Source organism: Ammospiza nelsoni, chromosome 2, assembly GCF_027579445.1.
Source record: "Ammospiza nelsoni isolate bAmmNel1 chromosome 2, bAmmNel1.pri, whole genome shotgun sequence".
Classification (NCBI taxonomy): domain Eukaryota; kingdom Metazoa; phylum Chordata; class Aves; order Passeriformes; family Passerellidae; genus Ammospiza; species Ammospiza nelsoni.
Genome location: NC_080634.1, coordinates 30,807,630 through 30,832,160, shown reverse-complemented (window position 1 = coordinate 30,832,160; position 24,531 = coordinate 30,807,630). Strand labels below are relative to the sequence as shown.

The 24,531-nt window shown below is 50.6% G+C and overlaps 2 protein-coding genes across 5 annotated transcripts; one reads left to right on the top strand and one right to left on the bottom strand.

The window, feature by feature from the left end:
- The first annotated feature begins 655 nt into the window (after window positions 1-655).
- On the top strand, window positions 656-7,278 carry MLF2 (myeloid leukemia factor 2). The gene is made up of 9 exons (XM_059493698.1): window positions 656-747; window positions 911-984; window positions 2,732-2,858; window positions 3,321-3,356; window positions 4,799-4,852; window positions 5,241-5,366; window positions 5,697-5,856; window positions 5,934-6,173; window positions 6,690-7,278. Exons 2-8 carry the CDS (start codon window positions 935-937, stop codon window positions 6,110-6,112), a joined length of 732 nt encoding a protein of 243 aa, XP_059349681.1. The 5' UTR covers window positions 656-747; window positions 911-934; the 3' UTR covers window positions 6,113-6,173; window positions 6,690-7,278.
- Window positions 7,279-17,343: 10,065 nt separating this feature from the next.
- Window positions 17,344-21,110, bottom strand: COPS7A (COP9 signalosome subunit 7A). Of its 4 annotated transcripts, none has more exons than XM_059466612.1 (8): window positions 20,868-21,110; window positions 20,694-20,769; window positions 20,109-20,197; window positions 19,832-20,034; window positions 19,259-19,364; window positions 18,758-18,909; window positions 18,578-18,643; window positions 17,344-17,804 (listed from the first exon to the last, which is right to left on the bottom strand). In XM_059466612.1, the coding sequence occupies exons 1-7, from the start codon at window positions 21,027-21,029 to the stop codon at window positions 18,604-18,606; spliced, it is 828 nt and encodes a 275-aa protein (XP_059322595.1). In that variant the 5' UTR covers window positions 21,030-21,110; the 3' UTR covers window positions 17,344-17,804; window positions 18,578-18,603. The 4 variants fall into 4 exon arrangements, with proteins under 4 accessions (XP_059322595.1, XP_059322594.1, XP_059322596.1 ...); XM_059466611.1 differs by lacking the exon at window positions 17,344-17,804 and adding an exon at window positions 18,026-18,436; XM_059466613.1 differs by lacking the exon at window positions 17,344-17,804 and adding an exon at window positions 18,026-18,298.
- Window positions 21,111-24,531: the final 3,421 nt, after the last annotated feature.

The following is a 24,531-nucleotide window of genomic DNA, read 5'->3' as shown; positions in this document are numbered from 1 at the left end:
TACATGCCCATGCCGTGCAGGAAGCCTGGGATGATAAGTGCTGCCTCTGCAGCAGCCAGGCAACGCTGTGGACTCTGGCAGGGAACCAGCTGGCCACGAGCCACAGGGGTTACTACAGAATCACAGAATATTCTGAGTTGGAAGAGACCCATCAGGATCCTGGAGTCCAGCTCCTGGCCCTGCACAGGACCATTACCAAGGGTCACACCAGGTGCCTGAGGGTGTTGTCCAAACACATCTTGAACTCTGTCAGGCTTGGTGCTGTGGCTGCTTTCCTGGGCAGCCCGTTCCAGTGCCCAGCTACCCCCTGGGTGAAAAACCTTTGCCTGATATCCAGCCTAGACCTCCCCTTACACAGCTTCAGGCCATTCCCATGGGTCCTATCACTGGTCCGCAGAGAGAAGGGATCATTGCCTACCCCCGCGCTGCCCCTGCTGGGGAAGCTGTGCGGAGCGATGGGGCCTGCCCGGTGCCTCTGTTACCATCCTCCCATTGCCATTCCCGTTCCCGTTCCCGTTCCCATTCCCGGGCTGCCCGGCGGGAGCTGCGGCCCGGGGGCGCTGCCCGCGGGGGGCGCCAGGGGGCGCTGTGCCGGCGGCCCCGCCTCGCCCGCGCCCTCCCCCGGGGCGGGCGCGCATGCGCGTGCGGGCGGGGCGGGGGCAGCGCGGTGCGGGGCGCGATGGGCGCGGAGGCGTGAGCGGCCCGGGGGCTCGGGCTGCGCCGAACCGGGACCGCCGACACCGGCAGGCACGGCGGGGCACGGGCGGGCCGGGAGCGGGTGCGGGGGGGAGCGCTGCCATCACCTGCCCGAGCTGGCGGCGGGGCGGGGCGGGGCGGGGGGGCCGGCTCCGGCGCTCCGCCCCTGCCCGCCCTCAGGCCGGCTGCGCTCACCGCCCTGTCCCCTCCGCAGAGGCCGCCCCCGAGCGAGGGAAGCATGTTCCGGCTGATGAGGGATGGCGAGCCGGAGGACCCCATGTTTGCCATGTGAGTCGGGGTGGGCATCCTGCGGGGGAGCCGGAGGGAGGGCTGCGGCACGGAGAGGCCCCGGGGAGGCGAGCGCTGCCCCCGCGTCCCGCCGGGCGGGCTGAGGCCGGGCGGGCTGAGGCCGGGCGGGCCCGGGGAGCGGCGCGGCGGCGCGGCCGGCTGGGCACAAACACGCACATCCTCCAGAGGGACAGCGCCGCGAGGAGCGGGGGTCGCGTCCGCCGCGTTCCTGCGATACTGGAGCGTGGTCTTGGAGGGAAGCGTAATAAAGTAGGCCAAAAGGCATCGCAGCTGTCTTGAGAGGAAGAGAGGGCTGGAATAATAACTAATCTTTTTCTTTGCGCAAGGATTTTTTTTTTTCATTATGCAAAGTAGGGTTGCAGTTGAGATAGATAAAATCTGCTGCTCTGTCCAGTGTTTGTTGCTGTTCTGCACAGGAAGTCGTTAATGGAGCTGGAGAAGGCTGCTGAAACAGTTGTCAAGTTGTGAGGAACAAAGTAGAGAGAAAACAACGAGTAGTTTTGAAACACGGGTATTGAAATCTAACAAAGGTCCCAAGAACTCTTCCTGGGATTCCTTTCACTGAATGTTTTTGTTTCCATCCTCAGTACAGAAATTAGATGCTATTGATAAATTTTGGCAGTGACACTAAGTTGGCAGCCCTTGCCAAAGTGGATAAGGAATCGACTGTAGTACAGGAAGAATTTGATTATGTTAGACAAGACACTACTAGAAATTTGGTGAAATTTATGTATGCAGAAGAATAGTCAATTTTTTGCTTATGAAATCAATAGTAAGCCAGAATTTTATGAGCTTTGAGGAGATTAGCAGGAGAGGAGACCTTGATGTCCCAGTTAGTCACTGAATGACAGCGTGTTCTCATTTACATGGCAGGTATGAGTCTAGCTTTTATTATGGGAAGCATTTCCAGTAGAGACAGAAAAGTATTGGTTTTAAGTAGTGGGTCCTTCTGTCATCTCAGGAAGAGCCTGTGCTATTAATGCTGAAGAGGGATAATTGCAGGCTACAGGATGTGCAGGAAAAAGCTATGGTATTTCCCAGAAGTTTCTTATTGTGGCCACCCTATTCTGTGACGCTTTATCCTTACCCTCCTTTTCCTCCTCTTGCTTCACCAACCCGTGTGAGTGCGTGCAGCCCTCAAAGTGGAGGCTGCAAAAGTAGGGAAAACCAGTTGGGGATCCCAGTTATTGTCCCCTTTCTCCCTCAAATCTGGAAAAGCTGTATGTGGTCTCAAACCCCGGAGGGGCAGAGGGGTGTGAGGCCATGCAGTCCATTCTGGAGTCTTGCATTTCACTGTTTGTGTCTGTGTACATGGAGGGCTGAGAGGATGATATGTGGGATCTCCTGCTCCCTGGTCCATGAAGTGTAGCCAGGAAGGTCTTTGTGCACTTCTCTACAAAAGATGTTAGAGCAGTGAGGTTCTGGAGCGGCCTTGGCCACACTCGGCTCCAGAGCAGTACTGAAGCAGGACACCAGCCTGTTTCTGAGCAGACAGAAATGAGTACCTGAGAGAGCTTCTGTGCCACGAAACCTTCTCTCAAGAAATGGGGTGGGATCCAAAGATCCCTTGCAGTCCCAGTAATCACCATGGACAACACAGACCTCTCAGGATTGTGAATTTCAGCTCGGGACAGGACACACGGTTGTGTAAGAACACCACAGAGCTGGGAGGAGCGGATTAGATGGGATTTTGTCCTCACCCTTGTTCTGTGCACCTCTCCCACAGGGATCCTTTTGCCATGCACCGGCAGCACATGAACCGCATGCTGTCCGGGAGTTTCGGCTTCGGGCCGCTCCTGGGCATCACCGATGGCAGCACCCCCGGCGCTCGCCAGGCTGGCCGCAGGATGCAGGTAACACGGGCTGAGTGCAGCCAGCATCCCTCACACTCGTCTCTGTTTCTGTCTCCCACCCTTCCTGGGCTGGGCACACCCTCTCCTCCACACAGGTGGTTTTATCACTGCCTAAATCTCCTAGGCAGTGGTGATCTGGTCCTGCTCTTTGTTCCACCTGTATTGAGGTGTTGAATGCAGCTGTGTTCTAGGTTGGATGGGAGGAAAGGAATAAATACGTGTTGTTTATCAAGGATGTGAATTCATACAATGGGGAGAAATGTAGGAGCATCCCCTCATGTCTGGTTTGTAGGGGTGATATGGCTCGAACCCCCAGGAATCCGTGGACGCTTTCTTGATCTGTTTGTAGAGCCTGAGTGTTCCCAGTTCTGTTTCTGAGAAGGATTACTGTGTTCTGATGGGGATCTAGTGTTTGGCTGCCGCAAAGTCACTCTCTGTTGTGTTTTTCTGTTCTCCTGGCAGGCAGGAGCTGTTTCACCCTTTGGGATGCTCGGCATGGTAAGTTTTTGTTTTTCTGGGTCAGATTAGAGGCTTTCCAAGTAGTGGTTCCATACTGAGATTCATCAGCACTGTGTGCAACCAGTGCTAAAAGGTAGCCATCTGTGAGCATGACCAGCTATCCAAGCAGGTAGGGAGGATGGGAATGTCTGAGGAGACCAGGATGAGCTTTAGATTTATAGTAAATGGAATAGGGAAGAAAGTATTGAACTGAAACTGGAAGCATCTGGTTTCTCCTGGATCTCTCATTGAGTTGTTTTATGACTTCAGGCCTTTACCTTGTTTCCCCTCTAATGTTTTAATCCTGCCTGTGAGCTGTTTTTGAAGAGAGAGTCTAACTCTGTGTGTATGGGGAGGTTGTATTTGCACCTTGACCAGAGAAAAGTCATAAAGCTGTTATAGCACAATATTTCATGGGAATTGGGACAGTTAATATCTGGGAAGAGCAGGTAGTCCCTTAATAACCTCATATGTCTGAAAAGAAGCTGCAGATCTGGAGGTAATGGAGGAGCTGTGAGGGTGTGAGGAAAGGACTTGGCCATCAGTAGGCAGAGGGGATTATTGCACCTCCTTTGCCAGTGGTGGAGGCTGGAGAAGGCAGCAGAATTCTCCAGGTGAACAGGGCTGGAATGAGAATGCTGTGTGTACGTGAGAGCACCGCGCTGGGAGCGTGCTGATCTCCATCCTCCAACGAAATAACGCAGTGGAAATAGGTTATTCCAGATCCAGCAGCTTCAGCTGTCTTGCTCTGCACAATTGCCTCAATGAAAGAGACTCCAGCGTCCCGGAATTTTTGTAGCTCAGAGGAGGATTAATAAGACTACAAACACATAGACTTCAAAGCATAATAACATTGTGTGTGAGTACTGCTCTGCTGGAAACGAGAACAAGAGGCTACTCGAGGAAACAAAAAAAAAAAAAAAGAAATGAGCAAGTTTGAGCTGACATTGTAATTTTGTTTACATATTGCACAATTAACCTGTGAGACCTGCTGGCCCAGGGTGTTACTGCAGCATTCAGGTTTACAGGATGGAAAAGGCAGGTGTTTGTAGGGGAAAGTAAGCAAATTTGTTGTTATGCTAGAAAGAAAACAATCAGTGGAAATTTTCTTATGATCACTGTTAGTGCACATGCTGAGATTTCTTCTCCTAACTTTGCTGAGTCCCCAAGCTTATGAACCCCAGTGCATTGGCAGTTGGATGCAAAGTAAAAGAACAGCTTTTGCCAGAACATTGGGCAGTGCAACCTGAGAGAATGGAGAGAGCAGCAACCCCAAATTCTGTTTTGGTTTTGTTTTCTGTGCTACTGAAAGAACATGAAAAAAAAAAATCAAGGTTCTTCTTCTTCTTAGGCAGCAGGTTCTTTTGCAGGCAGTTTGTTGTTCTTTCCTCATGTCTCTTCCCAGACTGACTACTCTTGTGTTCTCTTTTCCTTTTTATCAGGCAGGTGGCTTTATAGATATGTTTGGGATGATGAACGACATGATTGGAAACATGGTAAGAACCCTCCGTGACCCGTTCTGTATTCGAGGGGAGTTCTGAGGATGCTTCTTCCATCCCATCTCTTATCTTACTGTGCTGCTTGGGATGGACTGAGCCACACCTGCCAAGGCTGTAAGCTTTGCTTCATCACTGGGAGTCAGTGACAGAGCTTGTTCCCGGGTGCAGGGAGAGGAGAGGGGTGAGGAAGGAAGTGTGTAGATGGACACGTTTAGCAAGAAATAAGTATTAATTTAACAGGAAGGTGTATTCTCCAGAAAAAGACACCCATAGGGATTATGTTCATCCTATTGTAACTTCTTACTTCATTGTAGAGAAGGAATTAAATGCCATCTCTTCTTCCCTCCCATCCCTTCTTTCCACCATTCCCCATTCCTTCTTGCAGGAGCATATGACAAATGGTGCTAACTGCCAGACATTTACCTCCTCAACTGTCATCTCCTATTCCAACCTGGGTGATGGGCCCAAGGTCTATCAGGAGACCTCAGAGATGCGTTCAGCACCTGGCGGGGTAAGGAGGAGGCTGCTGGCCTTGCTGTGAGAGAGAGGCTTGGTTTGGTGGCTTTGTGGGTGGCCACCTACAGCACTTTGGCTTCTCAGTCAGTTGCAGTTTGAGGAGCACATTGCGCTCTTGTGACTCACTGAACCATGCCAAGGGCCCCGGGAGGAAATGGGAAGAGCTGGCAGTGGGGAATCTATTCTTCCCTCTTTCTAACGTTGTGTCTGACATCCTGGGAGGGGTGGCCGTGCAAATTGCTTGAAACACTGGAGGCAGGAATCAGGGTGCCTTAGGGGGCTGGGAGGATGGAAATACTGATTCTACATGGGAACCTGCCCCCAGATCCGTGAAACGAGACGAACCGTAAGGGACTCGGACAGTGGCTTGGAGCAGATGTCCATCGGGCACCACATCAGGGAGAGGGCCCACATCATGCAGCGCTCGCGGAACCACCGCACGGGCGACCAGGAGGAGAGGCAGGACTACATCAACATGGACGAAAGTGAGTAGTGCCCGTGTCCTCCTCCTGCCGGCCCAGCCAGGTGCTGCTCCCCCCTGAGCCGGGTGTGTCCCTGGCAGGTGACGCGGCCGCGTTCGACGACGAGTGGCGACGAGAGACATCGCGGTTCCGGCCGCAGAGGGGCCTGGATTACCGGCGCCACGACGGCAGCGGCGGCCGGCGGGCCGAGGGGGCTCGTCTGGCCATCCAGGGCCCCGAGGATTCTCCCTCCAGACAGTCCCGCCGGTACGACTGGTGAACTGGAGCAGACCTTGTGGGGGGTGCAGCGTGGCCACCCCCAAACCTGCCTATGCGCTCCTGTAAGTCTGAACAAGTTCCCTCTTCTTCTGCTGTGTGGTTGCCTCTTACAGCCATAGGGTTATTTTTTTTTCTTTGCCCTAATCTTACATTATTTTGAAGTTTCAGTTGCAAAGGGATTTTCCCGCTTTGAGAGAGCAGGGGAAGGTGTGAATTTGGAGAAGATGGAAGCTGTTTAAGTTAGCTTTGTCATGAACAAAAGACCTGTGGTGTCAGCCTTAACTGATGGCTGGAATAGTGTGATGTGATGTAGGATTGCAATCTGTGGAGTGTTCATATTGTCATTGTGTAGAACTTAGAGATCATTTGCTGTCCATCCGGTTTGAAATATAAGTAAGTGCAGGTGTCTGCTCTCTTGTGCTTTGAATAGGGCTCACTAGGATGTGATCTAGTGCTTGAAAAGGGACATTTTCCCCTTTTTTGATGTCTACACATCAGGTTTAAACATGTCTTTATCTGTCTTCTGCCTTCTAGGCACCACTTATTCTGTTTATGTCTTCTGTTTCCTTTCCTCCCAGGTACAGACAGTGAAACTCTGAAGCCCCTTCAAAGCACCACTTGGACCCTCCTCAAATTTAGTATTAACCTCCCTCCCACTTAAAAATTGAAACAAAGCAACTAATCTTCTGCATTGCTCTATTTCACCCCATTTGGGTGCTGCAGTGGGGCATGGGGAATCTCACTGATGTGCAAGGAACACATTAATTGCCCATTCCCTCTCTGCTGTCCCTTGGCTCTGTTCTTTTTGCCAGTAGTGCTGGGCATGAGGAGCTGCCACCTTGCCTCTTCCATCCTTTCCACTCTTTCTGTGCTGGGTTGGGCTGGTTCTGAAGTTTGTGTTTAGTCCCCTGTGAAAGGAATATGAGGGAATTCTGCTAGAACCCCCTGTCAGTCCCCTCACCGGGACAGAGGCTTCCATTCCCCTGCTGCTCCTTGGTGCATCTGTGGAGGAGCAGAAGGATGCGTGTGTTGGAGAAGGGAGGAGCAGAACAAACGCTGGATCAGCCTGTGGGCCCCCTGACCCCTCTTCAGTCAGCTCCCCCACTTTTTTAATTTGTGAAACTTGTAACTAGATGTTTACTGAATAAAGAAACAAACTGTAAAGAATTGGTGGATCAGTCTCTACCTTCAGCTGACATAATTGTGCCTGCTGTGGAATTAACCAGCCTCTTTCAAGTCATTGGAAAATTGCTGAGGAGAAACTTGGTGTGAAATTCTCAGGCTTTGTTTTCTTATAGAAAACAGCCTAACAGCCTTCCCATGTAGTCACAGAGTGAGATGATGCTCAACATGGAAATCGTGAAAGAAGACCCAAGAACTCACCATTTGCAAAAAATGCCCTCTAATTGCTGTAGTTTTGTGTGCACTCAAGGGAAATTGGTTGGTCTTTCTTGCTGCCTGGTCAGCTGTGCAGCCCTGAATTGGCCTGTGGGGTTCCTGCACAGACAGGGAATATTTCCAGTATTTTCTCACTATATCACTGCAACCGTGGCTGACAGTATGAATGACCTTTCCTTGACTTCCTCAGTATTAGGTGAAAATTGAGAGGCATGAGGAATATAGGACCAGGGAAGATCTCCTGGGTTCTTGGCCAGTTTTGTGCTCTGGCACACACTCTTACACAAATCTTTTCATGAGTTTATTTGGAACAGAAGGCAGGAAATCAATTCATGACTTGGAAGTGGTGTGCTGGGATCTTGTGGTGTATCCCTCTGTTGTGCATGTGGGCACTAACAGAGACACACCTTGCTGGGGACTGACTGTCCAGCCCTGAGAAAAGGATGAAGCACCCTCTGGAAGCTCAGGGCAGAGTTTGCAGAGTTCCACCCTTCAAGGAAGTGCAGAACAGAGCCATGGCTGGAACCCACTTCCCCGTGCCGTTTGTCCCATGGGAAACCCCAGTAGGAGTCATAGAATAGTTTGGTTTGGAAGGGAGTTCAAAGACAGCAGCCTGCTGTCCCTGGTAGTGGAGTGACTGTCTGGAGGTGTCATAGGCAAGCCCTGAAGAGAGCAAGGCTGAAGGAGGAGCTCCACAGAAAAAAGCAGGGCTTGGGAGAGGTTTCGTGGAAGTAATCCTGGGGTTGCCAGACTGTGAAAGAAGGGACTGCAACAACAGCAACCCTCATCTCTGGCACTCTTGAGCCAGTGCAAGATGTGGCACCTGGTGCTTTGATCCAGTGAAGAACCAGCTGAGCTCAGAAAGGTGCTCACAGCATGGAGATGGTGGCAGTAACCAGCTGCCAGGTCCTGGCCAGGTTTTGAGGTGATGTCTGAGATGGAGGACAAATGTTGCATTAATAAGCAGAGAGGACTCAGTTTCTTCATGCAGAAAAGCCAAATCTTTATCGTATAGATCATATTTTATATGGATTTATTGTATAGGTCATATTTTATAGGATTATCAGGAGGCAGTGTGTCAGATCTTAGTGGTGGAGAATACATTCACACTTAGTTCATTGGTCAGTACATGGTATTTTGCATGTCTATCAAACTTTATAGTTAGTTTACATATTTTTTCTCCTGATTCTCTTGAGGCAGATCTTATTGTTTATGCAGGTGCTAGTTGTTTTTCACTCAAGAATAAGTTGTTGTGTTAACGAGCTCTCATACCAAGATTGTTTTCACACGGGAACTTGCAAATTACTTAGCTGCACTTAGAAGAAATGACAGGCTAGCTATTAATTTAACAGAGCAGGGCTGATTTTATGAGGCCTTTCTTTTATAATTCTTCTACCTGCCTACTGTCTACAACAACAGGAAGGTGGCCGTGGTGGGGATTAACATTGACCTTTGATCATGAGGATCCATTCCTCTTTGGGCATGGATTTCCTAATCTTGATCTAATCCCAAATCCCTTTATCTGGATTCAGCCTTTGCTCCCTGTTGGGTGCTGTCCTGATTACAGATTTAGGTAGGACCCTTGAGTGCTCTTCCACTGGGCAGTGGGAGGGTGATTACCTGGCTGCTGAGCCTTGCTGAGTGCCGCACACTGACTCCCAAGGTCTCAGCCTCCTCCAGGGCCAGCAGGGCAGGAGGAGGGAAAGGTTTCAGTGAGAGGAGAACTTGGTGTTAAGGCAGGAACCCAGGGAGAGTTTCAGAGATCCCAAACCAGGAGTAGGGGAAGTATATTGAGAGGGTGAGCCCTTTGCCTGTCCCAGGCTGGCATGGTGCCTGCACTTGTGGCTTCAGATAGCAGGAGGGTTTTCTCCAAAGAAGGGAACACGCTTACCCGGGTTCATTTTTTCCAGTGAGTTACAGTTTCAAGTGAAAGGTTTTGCCCTTAAAAACCATCTACCTCCTGTATCAGGGCACAGGAAAGGCTGGGATGAGACTCTTCCATTTCTGAAGTGTCTCTGACAGCTGTGCCAGCAAGATGGAGAAAGAGAAGGCTGGATGTTCTCAACATGAAAATCAAACAGTATTTCTTTCAGATGGGCATGACATGGTTCCAAGTCACCCTTGTCCATCCAAGGGAGACAAAATCCCTTCTTGCTCCTTCTCCCATAGCTGTCACCTTCAAATTGGATGAATTGAAGCACCAAAACAGGGCAGTTCAGTGGTACTACTGCATCTTCCTAAGGAGCAAGTAGCACATCTGAAGTGAGACAGAGGGAAGGGGAGTGGGATAGAATGAGGTGGAGATAGGCTGGAAACACTAATGGGAAGATGGGTAGTATAACCTTGGATGAGAATGCACTAGCTACACACAAATAAACCAGAAACTTAGGTGGTTTTGTTGGTTGTATATTCAGTTTTCCGTAACTGAAAATATATCTTGAAAATAAAGCCCATTAGGGCTAGGAGGAACTTTGTCCTTACATGTTTTTGTGGATAGCCCTGAAGGTCTGTGCATCTCTCACAGTACTTTTTGAGGTATTGTAAAATCCTGGGGAATTGTAGAATACTGGGGAGAAAGAAGTCTGGGAAAGTTAACCTGGTGTCAATACTTGTAAATAAAAAATTAGATGATATCCACACCTGCAAATCAGGCAAACTGACATTAAATCAAGATAAGAGATGCAAAATGCATTACATTTAAATATAAGCATTTATGTCTCAGTGTTTATGATATGTGATCTCACTTCTCAAATTGTTCCTGTCCAACAACTGTGATAATTTCTGATTAAATTATGGGTTGGGTTAACAAAGGCACCACAGCAACTCAGAGTCAGAGGCTGCAACAGCACAAGGCATTTTATCTGGCCACACAAGACTGTGTTCTCTGAAGTAAAACAAGTTAGTAATTATTAAAACAACAAAAAGGCCAATATTATAAATTTTAGTTCACTGATAGATTTCAAGTAATGAGGGGGAAAAGAGAGTGTAGAATATGACATTATTTCCAGTAGGATGTTGTTGTGAAACTAATGCTCATTAGTAACTTGATTAATGATCTGAAAGAAGGTATTAAACCAGTCCTGATGAAGCTTTCAGAGGATCCAAAGAACAATGAATGTAATAAATGTTGGAAAAAGATGAGATGTACTGAACAGTCAGTAACTATTGGTGTGTTTATTTATAAACAGTAGGTATTTTTGGCTGCGCTGAATGCAGAAAAGACATTCACCCAGGGACATAAACATAGTCTGTGCTCTTTCAAGATGGAGAACTCCAAAAGGAATTGGGATTGGAAGACAACCAAGGAAATGAATGGTACTTGCATAATTCTTCCTCTTTGCAGATGGGTTACACTGGGGTGTATTACCAAGAGCAGAGGTAAAAATTCTCCCCTTTGAAGAATCACAGAATGGTTTGGGTTGGAGGGGACCTTAAAGATTATCCAGTTCCAGCCCCCCTGCCATGGGCAGGGACACCTTCCTCTAGACCAGGTGGCTCAGAGCTCCATTCAACCTGGCCTTGGACACTGCCAGGGATGGGGCATCCACAGCTTCTCTGGGCTACCTGTGCCAGTGCCTCACCATCATCACAGTAAAAGATTTCATCCCCATATCCAGCACAAACATTTTCTCTTTCAGTTTGAAGCCATCCCCCTTCTCCTGTCACTACATGCTCTTGAAAATAGCCTTTCTTCATCTTTCTTGTTGGCTCCCTTCAGGTACTGGAAGGCTGCAATTAGGTCACCCCAAAACCTTCTCTTCTCCAGACTGAACAATCCAAATTCTCTTTCATTTTCTCAGCCTTTCTTTGTAGAAGAGGTGCTCCATCCCTCTGATCAATTTGGTATATCAGAGTAGCGAACCAGTTGTGGGAAATCTGGGTATTGGTCGCTAAAAAGGAAACCAAAGAAGACTCAAGAAGGGTGAAACAAGGATGCCTTGAAGGCTGGAAACACTGCCCAGCACTGCAGGTTAAGGTGAGCTGAACTCCTGTGTCTGAGTTCACTCACTGGAGCACAGGCTGGCGTTACCTAAATGGGAATGAGGCTTCTGACAGCAGAGGGCTCTTCAGCCCAGCAGAAAACCTGCAGCGACCTCACCATGGAACTGGGAGTGAATGCAGACCTTGTCAGAGCAGTAGAGCACACCTCCTTTTCCCAGCTCCCCCCACTCCAAACCCCAAAAAGAATTTGGGGAGTGGGCACAGGAACGGGATGAGGGAATTCTTGGCCACTTGAGAAGCCAAGCAATGGGATTATACCAGTCCCAGGGCTTCAAAAACCTGTGAGTAGGAGAGGGAAACAGACTGGCACAGGGCTAGACTGAAGGGAAAGGTGGGAAGGGCAAAAAGAGACCTTTTGACTTGACAAGGGCTTCAAAGGAGGTGGGACCACAAAGAGCTGCAGGGAGCTGAGCTCTCTCTGGGCACAATGGTTTGCTCAGGAAACAAACAGGCACTGCCATGGGGCTGGAATGTAAAATCCTACAGGCTCCAGTGCTGGAGAACAAAAGGATTTAAAATAGACCTCAATCCAGTGTATAACTTAAAACTGACTTGTTTGATTTGCAGTATTTTTTTACTTTCCATAAGACTCTAAAAAATTGACTTGATTTTATATTTCAGCCCTGTCTTAAATGTAACTAGGATTTTTTTCCCTCCTGGGAATTTTCCTTTTTAAAGACAACACTTCAAAAACTGTTTCCATGGGGAAACTTCACTTTGGTTATTATTACTTCCACCATCTCCTCACATCTGGATGGCTTTTTAAATCCTGAGGGCACTTAATACAAACTTAGCGTGGGGGGAAAAGGTAATAAAAGGAAGGGAAATAGAACAGACACTACCTGTCTCCAACTGCTGGTGATGTAATGTCCAGAGGTAAGCTGGGAGATTAGACACTAGCCTCACCATTTCCATCCTTTACTAATGGCAGAAAAGAAGAACAAAGATTGCAAAAGAATAAATGCTTGAGTAAATAAATAAAATCCAGCAACATTGCCAGATTGGATGAGGGTAACATACAGGAGAACATAGGTGGCCTTGAAGGTGTCAGTAACAGCAAAAGGGCTAAAGTTTGTAGCACAGAGTGAAAGGGAAAAGGAGCATAGGGCCTAAAATCAAAATTTTGGTGATAAAATGAAACTTCTTTGATTATAACCATCAGAAAAGAAGAAAGACTCTGGATGACCAGAGGAGAAGACATGCAGTCCAGGAGGCATTTCTGGTAGCTGTAGGTGTGTGTTACTGTGCCTGTGAGAGATGCTGATCAGACTCCACCTGTGGAAGAGAACTGTGCTCATTTCTAGCCAAGAAAGCCTAAATTGAAGTGCAGGTAAGAGAGCACTTTTGCACTCTATTTGAAGAGCAAGTAAGAGAGTAAGGAGAGCTCACAGTGCACGAGGAGGCTGATTTGGTTAGTTAAGCAAAGTGAAGTCTGTCCTCAAGGGAAATAAACACCAGGGAGGAAAAACAGCTTCAGCTAGAGCCAGGCTGGCACTGGCACAAGAGAATATCAACTAGCTGTGAATTCACTTAAGCTGGAAATTAAAAAACTTTAAACCACTACAGCAGTTGGGTTCTGGAGCAGCCTGCCAAGGGCATCAGTGGGGACTGTAAAATTTACCAGCTTGGGATTGGCACCTGAGAAGCTTTTGCAAGGGATTGTGAGACCACAGTGGTGAGAGATCACACTCAGTCACCAGGAGCCTCCTTGCTTTTGCTCCCACTAAAGAGATCATCCATCTTCCCACATCCTGAAACCAATGCTAAATGCTTCAGAGGCAGATACAGCCAAAGCCTCCCCAGAAACATTTTCTCCTGATCTGAAGGGGCTGGGACTTTACTTGTCCTCAGAACAGGAGGGTGCAGGGCAGTTTTTAACATGTGCACAAGTGCTACAGGAATTCTGAACATTCTTGCTACTGTAAAAGGGTCACAGCTCTCGAATCCTGCTGACATTTTGCTGCCTATTGAATTCACCACAACAGGAATATAATTGCACACTGCACAAAGAATTTTTGCAAATGAACTCCTTTCCTTGGCAAGAGAAGAGCTTGCCACCAGCAGAGGAGGCAGACAATAGTCCAGCCTAGTTCCACACTGGATCAAGAGGGGTGCTCCTGGAAAACTGCAGAAGATGAGAGAAAAGCACCCAAAAGATGGGGTGCCTGTGGAACCAGCAGAGAAAACAGGTGGTTTTTATATGAGTATTTCAGCTAAGCAGTGACTAGTACTAGGAAAAGGGATGAGGAAAGAAGAGCCCTGCAGGTGGGAACACAGACAGACTCCCATGGAGAGGATGGCAAAAAGGGAAAGGGGTCACAGAAGGAAAATGAGCAGCTATTCCAGGGCATACAAAGAAGACAAGAAGGATGTCAGAGATCTGAGAGACACATTTGCAGCAGCTGACAGGAGCTGTGAGATTCTTCTGACTACTCTACCTTGCTCTGCATCAGAATCCTGCAGAGGCAGGGCCCTGTCCCAGGAAGGATGGCTCAGCTGTGGCAAGCAGCAGGCACAGCCCTCAGTGGCTGCTGTTAGGGGGGGTCTTTGTACAAAGGTACAGCCCGACGGGCAGCAGAGGGGGACACACACCATCGGTGCCACCTGGCACAAAGGGCCTTCAGGGGAGCACCCTGGTGCAGGAGAGGCAAGGCATCCCTGCAGGGAGCTCTGGGGACCACACAGATGTATGATCACCCTGCAGACCAGCAGGTGCAATCTGGCTGGCATGGCCACGGCCTCTGCAGCACCACTCCTCAGCTGGCACCAGGAGCTCACCAGGACGCAGGTGGTGGGCACAAGTTCTGCTGCTGGGCGGGGCTACCATCCTCCCTGCTGCCCCAGACAGGCCTGAGGGGGGAAACCTGCTGTCCATCCAGAGATGTGCCCCCCAGCCAGTGTCAGTGGTGCAAAGGAGGCTTGGTGATGTGTACCAGCACTTGGGTCCACACCAGCCCATCATTCTTCAGGGAACAAAGCACCCTGCCAAAGGTCTCCTCTGGAGAACAGAGGTAAGGGCAGCCTCAGCAACCCCAGTAAAGAAAATATTGACTCCTACTGAGCACACAAGGACCATCTCTGACTCCAGAGGTACCTCAGCACAGAGCAGTGCAGGATGGGGAGTACCTTAGAGAAGACCTGCAGGGTGTCTGCCCAGCTGTGACACCTCTCCCCACCCTCCAGGTATGGATGGGCACTGCTGCAGTAGCCAAGCCGCTGGCAGCAGCTGCCCAGCACCTTCACCACCTTCAAGAAGGGGAGCAGCAAGCTCCCCAGAGGAAATTGTGTCCCAAGAGTGCAATAATTACCAACATTAACACCAATCCCGTGCTACTTCTTGCCACGGGGCAGCTGGAGGCAGCTGGCAAAAGTTGGACATCAGTGATGGAGCAGTTCAGGTCCTCTCCTGCCTCCTCCCTTCTCTGAACCCATGTGAGAGCCCCATGCAGGTACCCAAAGAGGGTTTGCAATGAATCACTGTGCAAGAGCTGTTAGACTTTCTGTGCTGGGGGTGGCAGATCTCCTGCTCCTCATTTTGGGATGGACATTTCTCTGTACCCTCTTCTACAGCCCCCTAAACCTGATTCCTTTGCAAGGCTTAATGTGTCCAGGTATTTCTGTTTTCCTCTACTCAGGCCCTTTCCTTGGAAAAAAATGGGTTAAAACATAAAGACATTTTAAAATGAAAACTTATAATGCTCAGTACTTACCTCACTCTTGCCATCTTCAAAGTGATTTATAAATGTTAACTAATTAATTAATCTTCACATCTTCTCCAACTGAAATTCAGAGTCACGGCTGAAGCGAGCAGAAAAATAAAACCCCTGGTTTTCAGGTGAAGGGCAAAGGCAAACCTATGCTCCTGCCCTCTGTTTGCCATCCAGCAAGGCAATTTGCAGCAATACTTTCATTCTGCACTGCAACCCTCTCATTTATTTTTCAGTCCTACCAAAGGTCTGAAGTAATTTTATGTGCTACCTCCAGCTTTCCTTTTCTTAATGGAGGTCTTAAAAGGTGCTCCCTTTGAAAAGTAAACAAAATGGAAGACTTTCAGAGCTGTGTTTAATCCCAAACTCTCCTAAAATCCATAACACAGCCAGCCTTGAGAGGGGGATACAGGCGAAGGGGAAGCAAAGCCAATCTATGGCAAATGCTGCTCCCAGAGGATGAGCTGACCCTGGGACATGGTGGGGAGGCCATGGCTGTCAAATAACAAAGTTATGGCACAAGGAGAGAGCCAGACTTGTGCCAGCTGGGACTGAGCTGTGAGGATCCAAGTGTGGGCCTTCAGCACAGCCTGGGGCTGGAGTGGTGAGCCCCACCAGTCCCACGCTGGTCCACACGTTGGCTGCTGTCACCCACGTGGGAATTGGTGCTCCCAAGGCTGATGGCAGCGCGTGGCACAGAGCTCGGGCACTGCTCTGCCCGGCCCTTGCTGCACAAGGTATCACACGAGCACTGTCACACGCAGCCAGCCTGGAGCTCTCAGTGCTGCCTTCCAACTCCACTCCTGGGATCTGCAGCCTGGATTTAAACTGGATTCAGGGCATTGAAACAGAGCCTTTGTGTCTAAAAGCCACCGTTTGGTTAAAGATAGCAAAGCCCAGCAGACCAGAGAGGAGATGAGACACTCGGGGCAAGGCGCTGTTACAGCTGCTCCTCCTGAGCAGCAGGTTCTGGTGGGACACAAAGATCCTCCTCCAGTACTGGTAACTTCAGCTCTCCCTGGAGGTGACACTGCTCCAGCCCAGCTCCTGCTGGATGTCAGCCAGTGGCTGTTAGGACACGTGCTGTGTCCGACTGCTCAGCTCCATCCAAGCCCATTCTCATCACACCCCAATGGCTTTGCAAGCAGCACATCTTTCAAAGGGTGTCAGGTGCCAGACATGTGGCAGGTGCTTGACAGGTATCTCCTCCCCTGTTGGCACCTCAGCTCCAGACTAGCCCTTCCCAGGGAGCTGAAGATCTGATACATATGGGCATTATTGTTCCTGCAGAAAATCACAAACACAGCGAGCACAGAGCCTCTGCTCCCTGACAGAGACAGATGAAGGTGATGTGACGCAGAGGGAAGAAGGCTCAGGTGATTTAAACAAAAGCTGGAAGCTTTGTCACACTGCCTCCCAACAATTTATGGAGGACAGGATTCATCAGGGAGGCTCCCAAATTAGTTACGCCTCTCTAGATGGGCATACACAACTCAGGCCCAGCTATCCCTTCATGTGCTCCAGCAGCCAGATTTGTGTTTTCCATCTGGCCAACTTCGTACCAAAACTCTCCCACTTGGCACTTCTGGGCCAGGCAACTACAGCCAAGGTGCTCGATGGGGGAAGGTGGGGGGCTGCCTGAGCTCCTGGGAGACACCAGCCAGTGAGAGCCATCACCCCAGGAGAGCTGGCACATCCCTGTCCCCAGCAGAGCCAGGTGCTAGCCCAGCCCTGTGACCACACACAGAGGAGCAAACAAAGCTGCTGGGGAGTTTCAGGAGTTCATGGCTTCGGGTGACAGGGCTATCCCACTGACAGTCAGGGCTTCGTTACAGCAGCCTGGAATTAGCAAAGCAGGGATATTGCATTGAACCTGCCTTTTGTGGGGTTTGAGATCTGGGATGGCACCTTGTTACCACCAAAACAGGCACAGACTCACCCCCCTCCCCTTTACAAGACTTGCTCACACCTTGGCTCCAGCTCTCACCTGTCTGCACAGGGAGCTCACCCAGGAGAAAACCCACCCCAGCCAGTGAACCCAACATGGCCCCACAGAGACAAAGCCCCCAGTTTCCCTTCACTGGATTATTTTTTTCCGTGGTTTGCTCACACACAGGAACACAGGTTCAGGGAATCAAATTTTAGTCTTGGCACAAGGCGTAGAACCAAGCGGGGGTGGGAGTCACGGTGTCAATTTACATTTACATCAGCTACATGTCATGGAGAGGCAGTGTGACACTGACACCCGTCTGACTCGGCTCCAAGCCAGCCCCAAGGAGGCATCCTTTGAAGAATCTGAGTTAGGTTTTTTCCTGGGCATCTCACAGGAGTCACTTTCACTGATTTGGATTTTTTTTTTCCAACCAGACATCACCACCACCCGAGAACAGCTTGTGCAGCATCCATCCTGTGAGAACTCACACATGTGGGCATTGACTCTGTTACCTCCACCTGTCAGGCAAGTCCCCACATCACTTTCCCTTCTGTCCAGGATCACAAGACACACAGTATTGACACAAATAAGGACTTTTTCTTCAGTCTCTGCATCCTCCTCTGAGACTACCTGCAAATCACCTTTTGAAGAGCCTAGAGGAAAATCAACCACACAAGGAACACTTTAAATAAGATTTATGATTCACTTCTGTTTTATGGACTCTCATCCCAATAGAGATACTACCTTTGAGAAGGGAAACTTTGAGAGAATATTCCATCCCAAAATGGGACAAAGGCTCTTAATGTCACAGCTTATTTTGGAACCTCCAGAACTGGTGTACAAGGCAAAGAGATGCCACCCACAGGAGCGCAGGTTTATATAGATATGTCCATAGATCTATATTTTTATTGTTTTATATATATTTATAATATATTTATATATTTTTTAAAAGAATCCCTTCAAAAACTACCCTCCCACCTAGCAAAACAAAGATTAAACAATCAAAGACTGTGTCCTGGAGCAAAGTATCCCAGGGGGTCTCATGGAGCCAGAACGACTGCTGTGCACCAGCACCCTCTTTCCAAGCTTTTGTGATGCCCTGGGGGTGCCAAGGTGACTGTCACACCTTGTGGCTCCTGAAATTGGCCTGTCAAAAGACAGGGAGAGAGAAAGAGAGAAACACGTGGCCATGGCGACGGGGGCTTGGGCGGTTGGGGAAACAGCAAGGCGTACAACCTGAAGCTCAGAGTGTGAAATGCTGCGATGAAAAGGAGGGAGACGCTGCCTGCAAGGTGGGTAAAGGAGAAAGAAAAGAGAACAAATGTGCAGGAGAGTTAGCTGGCAAGATGGGTCTCGGAGAAGAGCTCAGAAGCATCACACTTGGGACCCCTGCTACCCCTCCATCCCCCAAATCTCTTCCTCTCACCCTCCCAGTTGTGAAGGGAGATCCAGCTAGTTTGATTTAGACCAAATCTTCGTGCTGCCTCGGAGCCTGCGGACACAGGGGAAAAAAAAAGAAAAATAACAGTTCAAAGTGGGTCATATCTCACTCCCTTCCTTGGTGCACAGAGCAAAGTGCACTGGTGCTCCCCCACACACTGCTCACCCCTTGGCCTTGGAGGTTTTCTTGCTCGCCTGGCGCTGGTTGGTGCCAGGGGCCGGCTCCCGGAGCTCCGTGAGGTGCTGCTCTGGGTCCTGGGATGTGGCTGCTGCAGCGGCTGCTGTTGTCACTTTAATGGTCTTCTTCAGGTTTGCCACCTGCAACAGCAGCAAAGACAGAGCTAATGTGTTTCCCAAAGCTGGAGATTTTTTGGCTATGGATTTTTTCAGATGCCCTCTGAATTTTTTTAAATTTCTTTCTAAAGGAAGCCCTGGAGCTAAGAGCTGCAAGCTCCCATCAAGCAAAAGAGCCAACATCTGTCCAGGCCCCTGCGCTGCAGAGCAGTATTAAGCTGATTTAGGACTCCTCTTCAGGCACAAGTCCCTGGGGGGTCTGGCCTGGGGAGAAGGCAATGCCTCACTCCAGCAAGACTGCAACAACCACAGCACAGTGGCTCTAGCTGTTTAAAGGCAGGGCCTTTGGCTGCTCCCTGCTGCAGGCACTCACCTCGCTCTCGATCTGCTGCTTCAGGGCCAGCTGCTGCTCCTTGTGCTGGTTGGCCCTGCTGACCTGCTCCTCGATGCCCGAGAGCACAACCTCACAGCCCTGGCACCTGGAGAGGAGACACACCACTGAACAGGCCAGGGAATTGGCACAGCACAGAGACAAACGTGACAGACAGCAGATTTCAACTCCAAAATCACTGGGAAGTGACAGCTATGCCAGGCAGGGAACATACAGGGGCAGGAGTCTGATGTAATAACGCAGGGAATTACATTATTATCTGGGAGGGGGACAGGTAACAAAGCCATGCTGGGTTAAGAACTACAGATAAACACTCAGGAAGCCTCCTGCCAGCAGCCAGCGCTGTGCCAAGGCTGCTGCAGCCCCATCACCCCTCCAGACACAAAAAGGGGAATTACTTTTGGGAAATTACTTTCCATTGGAGTATGGGAGAGGGGATCGAGTAGGTCACCTCTCAACACCACCCACCCTTAGCAACACACAAAGGATCCAGGGAAGCCAGCGGCCACTCCTGCAATCTTTTTGGGGTGTTAGTACTGGGGGCTTCCTCCTCACCACTCCTGCAATGTGCGGGTGATGGTGCTAAGCTCCTCCCTCCGGATGTCCCTCCCAATGCTGTAATCCACCTCCAGGCGCTGGTTCCGTTGATCCAAGCTCCCTCGCAGCACATCTGCATACACAGCCTCAATCACCAGGTCCTCCAGCTGCCGCACGTTCTTCAGCTGCAACTGCTCCAGCAGCACCGAGTAGGGGATGCACTGTGGAAACACGATGGTAACTAGCACCAGACAATCCCAGTGGGAGGAGAGCTCAGGAAAAACAGGGCCATTACCTTGATCTTGGCAGCCAGAGTGACGACTGACAGGTGCCTCAGTTTGTTCTTCTGGGCCTCTGTCAAGGGAGGGAGGTTTGCTGCTTCAGCTGTCGTCAGGGGAAAGAATGGGATATTAGAATTTATGCCTCGTTTCCCAGTTCTGCACAGAAGCACCTGTACCACACCCATCTCTTAAGACGTCTGCACACCAATCCCCCAAGTGGTGCTTCGTCTTGCCAAGCCATCCCCATCAGTTCTCAGCTCAAAAGACCTTTTCTGGGCAGCCTTTCTTCCTGCCACCCTCAACTCAGCACTTCTAGCTGTCCCATGGTTATTTATGCGAGTCTGCACATCCCAATGGATATCCAAGTCTCTCCCCGGCCCCTCAGAAACGCCTGTCAGGATGCTCTTTGGCAGGTGGCAAATGGCAGCGTCAATCTCCGCCAGGCACCCGCTACTCTGGGGCCCAGAACACAACCGGGCGTGTGTCGGGCCGGGGGCTCAGCCCTGGCTGCACGGTGGGGCCCCTGCGCCCCGGGTCCCCGCGCGTTTCCCACCCCGCGGATCCCCACCCCGGGCCGGGGGGCTCGGGCCCGGCCTCACCCAGGTAATCCGCGTAGGTGCCGTAGGCGAAGATGGTGAGGAGGCGGAACACGGGGGAGAACTCGCTGTCGGCCAGCTGCGGGGACACAGGGTCAGGCGGCGCCGCCGGGCCGCGGGCAGGGCCGGGCCGGGCCGGGCAGGGCCCGGCGGGGCCGCGGGGCGGGCGGCTCTCACCTCGCGGACGGCGGGCATGTCCAGCAGCTCCCCGAACACGTAGATGCCCGGGGCCTCCAGCACCTGGTGGATCAGACTGGCGAGCGCGGCGCCGCGGGCCGCCTTGGCCAGCAGCAGGAACTGCTCCTGGCTCTGCCCCGTCACCTTGCCCTCGGCCGCCATGGCGGGGCCCAGCCCGGCCCGCCCGGCCCGGCCGCTCGCTCGCCCCCCGCAGCCCCGGCCCGGCCGCTCCCGGCCGGCCCCGCGCACCCGCCCCACACCGCCGGCGTACGGCGGCCGCTTCCGCGTGTGACGCGCACCCGCCGCCCATTGGCGGAGCCGGCGGCTTGTCCCGCCCCTGCCGCTTCCCCATTGGCCGGGCCGGGCGCCGCGCGGCGGCGCAGTCCCGCCGCCAGGGCGCCCCCCGCTGGCGGGGCTGAGCGCTGCCGGCCGCGCAGCGCTTCGTCCGTCCCGCGGCCGCCTCGTGCATCCACCGCATTCCCGGGCCATTCCCGGCCATCCCGGGCCATTCCCGGCCATCCCGGGCCACTCCCGCCCAGCCCAGGCCACTCCCAGCCATCCCCGGTCAGCCCGGGCATTCCTGGCCACTCCCAGCCGCCCTTGTCACCCTCCCATGGCAGCGTTCATGTCCCCGGGCCAGCGCAGGCTGTGGTCTGCCTGCGGCGCAGCCTCCGCCGCCACCCGCTGGTCCCCGGCCTTTTGGCCCTGCTGGTCACTGGCACCAGCCAGCCCTCAGCTCCTTTCTGCGCTGTTCTCATGCTCTGCCCTGCTCACCAGCAGCTGTTGTGTGCTCACTGCTCTCTTATTTTTCACGACCCATCCATCCTCTGTCGAAACTCCCCAAGCTGCCCAGCCACAGTGAGATGTGCAAGGCAATCAACGCCAGATGAACATCCACGTATTTATGGGCCTTGCCTGTCTGGTGAATATCTGCTACTCATCCCTACACCTGGAAATGTTCGAGGCCAGGATTGATGGCGCTCTGAGCAGCGTGGTCTAATAGCACAGCTCCCTGCCTCCAGCAGGGGTGTTGGAACAAGATGATTTTTAAGGTCCCTTCCAACCCAAACCATTCTGTGATTCTATGATTAATGTTGAAATAGCTGGTGAGAAAACAGATGCACTACTATATGGCATGGTGTTTTTCACATCTCAATGATCTATTCTATAAGCACCACGCCAGAATTAAAAGAGGTGCATGGAATACCTTGTGTGTGCCCACACATCGCTCTCGTTTTTGCTTTCACACCATTAAGATCTCACTATTTTGGGGATATGTAAATGTAAAAAATCTTATGTTGCAAAGCACTGTACTTATGTATTTAAGCTGTGCATTTCTTAAATCCCTGCATGCCTCCCCTCCTCTACTGCATTAATTTTTACAAAAAAATGACTTTACTATCTGCTGAATCATTAACCATCGCACTTGTCAAGAAATGCATCCCTGATGCAGGCAGGGTATGGCCATAAAACGATAGTTTAAATGCTCCACAAGGATAGAAATGTTTCTCGTGCACCTTAAGTACCTCTTGGTGGGTGTATGAGTTACAGCAATGCGGTCATTGCTGAGGGCACGCTTCCCTGTGCCAGGTGAGAGAGAACAGAAACTGGGGGTCATTTGGGGAAAAAAACACCCACACCTTCAGAGCTCTTCTCATCTTGTATAAATCACACTGTGGGCAGAGGTGAGTGGTGAGGGGACTGGGAGGAGAGCAGGCAGTGTGCATTTCAATAAGCAATATTAAGCTGTTTGGCCAAGAGTTTCCAGTGCATCACCAATTTCCTCTTGGCTGGCTCCTTCAGAAACCCACAAAGATTTTCCATGAAATAAAAAGAGGCAACAAATTGATGGGAGCCTTGTACAGTCTATGCAGGCAGCATGGTTTTAGGATGTTAAAATCATAGAGCCATCAGGGCAAGTTTGCACTCCAGCACATGATTGCCAGCAAGAGATTTGGGCTTCAGCTGGATCAGTTTAGCACATATTAAAGGCAGTTGACTTCTGCTTTGCCAGACTTCTGTAAGTGCAACATCTTGAAATAAGTGTAACATCTTGAAGTCTTCATCTGGGTAAAGTCTACGTTTGTTAAGGTTTTACTTGCCAGTATCAACAACTCTCATCTCCTGCTTTGACTCTAGTTCTTGTCACACAGCTGCTGTGGCTGAGTCACGGAGAAGGCTCCTTTGGGGCACAGTTCTGCTCCAAACACAATTTCAGAGCTAGGAAACATAACCCCTGACTGCCTTGGGGAGTTGGATCGTTGTCTCCCAAGCTCATTTGTACAGCTCAGGGTCACTCTCTTCAGTCCCTAAGGCTCCTTTAGTGTTTGGTCTCCTCACTGAGGCCACTGAGAGAAGGAGGGAACAGTGAGGACAGCCATGGTCAGTGTGAAAAACTGAACTTGTAATGTTAATGATCGTGCCACGAAGACTAGGTGGACATCTCTTAAAACAAATTCCAGGCATAAGGAGCAAAACAGTCTGAGTGCTGGGCCAGAGAAGCAAACATGTGCCCTGAAAGGGAAGGGCACTCAAACCCTCAGTCCTGCTCTTGTAGGGCACATTTTCATTTATGTGAACCATTTTCATTTATGTGATCATTTTAGCTTTGAGATGTCACGGTCTTGTTTGCCTCAAAAATCCAAAGCTGAGCAAAGAAACTTCTCTGATCATCTTCCACTGGTAACTGAGCATGGGCACAGTCAGTGAGCTCTCCCAGGAAAGTGCCTCATGCCTGGTGGCTCTGGGCATTGTTGGAAGGTACCCTGGGTCCTCAATGAACAAAGCAGTAAGGAACATTTCCTATGCTCCAGTCAGGTAAAATGGGACCAAGACATATTTTACCCACCAGGCATTTCTTCAGGAAGATCATGATGACCCAGGGAAGCAGGAAAGTCTATCAGTCTGTATTCTCAGAGCCAGCAGTATTTGGCTTCTCCATGCAGCAGGATGAAGGGAGAGGCAGGCAGGTAATGGTGGCTGAGAGCTGTGAAGGCAGGTTGCAGGGCAGTATTGACAAGGGCAGCATCTCCTCTCTGCTTTCCCCTCCCTGTTTCTGTATTTAGGCCTGATTCACCGTAGCCTCACACCTGCTGTCTTCACTTACACCAGTGCAGGGTGCATTCAAATCAGGTTCAAATGTAACCCTGCTGATTTGTAGTGTTTTATTACTCTCTTCCCCACCCCCTTGCCGGCTCCTTCCATCTCAGTTTTATCTCTGTATCGATCTGTTTCTCTCACACTCTCTGACACGCTTGCTGCCTTTCATTATTAGTTAGATAAAGCCTGGCAGCCTGAGCATCCTAGCTTACATGATGCTCTCTCTGTCTCCTCCTCCACTTTGGCCCCAATTCCTATGGTCTGTATGCTGGGTCCCCAAGTTTTTGTCTGCTCCTTTTTTATCCTGCATCAAGGGCAAAGACTAGAAGGTCCTTTCAGTGACTCAGATCCTGCACTCTCCAAATGAGGAGGTCATCGTCTTCACGAGTGCAAAAGTCATGGGTAACATCTCCACAACTTAGCAAAACTTTGGCCTCATCCCTAGATTGGAGTGCTGGGTGTTGAAATTAAATCCCAGCCTCCTAGTGGCAGTAACTTCTGTGCTTTTGCTTTCCTCACAAAGCAAACACCTATCTTTATGGTCACAGGGAAACTGTGAAATGTG

Bases quoted from the DNA above. Each gene is read 5' to 3' on its own strand.
- COPS7A (XM_059466612.1), bottom strand. From the start codon at position 21,029: ATGGCGGCCGAGGGCAAGGTGACGGGGCAGAGCCAGGAGCAGTTCCTG. The intron at 19,365-19,831 runs GTGAGGAGGAAG...TCTCCTCTCCAG, and splicing joins ACCCGCACATTGCAGGAGTG to GTGCCAGGGCTGTGAGGTTG. The intron at 18,644-18,757 runs GTGAGCAGTGTG...CTGTGTCCGCAG, and splicing joins AAAACCTCCAAGGCCAAGGG to GCTCCGAGGCAGCACGAAGA.
- MLF2 (XM_059493698.1), top strand. From the start codon at position 935: ATGTTCCGGCTGATGAGGGATGGCGAGCCGGAGGACCCCATGTTTGCC. The intron at 2,859-3,320 runs GTAACACGGGCT...TTCTCCTGGCAG, and splicing joins AGGCTGGCCGCAGGATGCAG to GCAGGAGCTGTTTCACCCTT. The intron at 3,357-4,798 runs GTAAGTTTTTGT...CCTTTTTATCAG, and splicing joins CCTTTGGGATGCTCGGCATG to GCAGGTGGCTTTATAGATAT.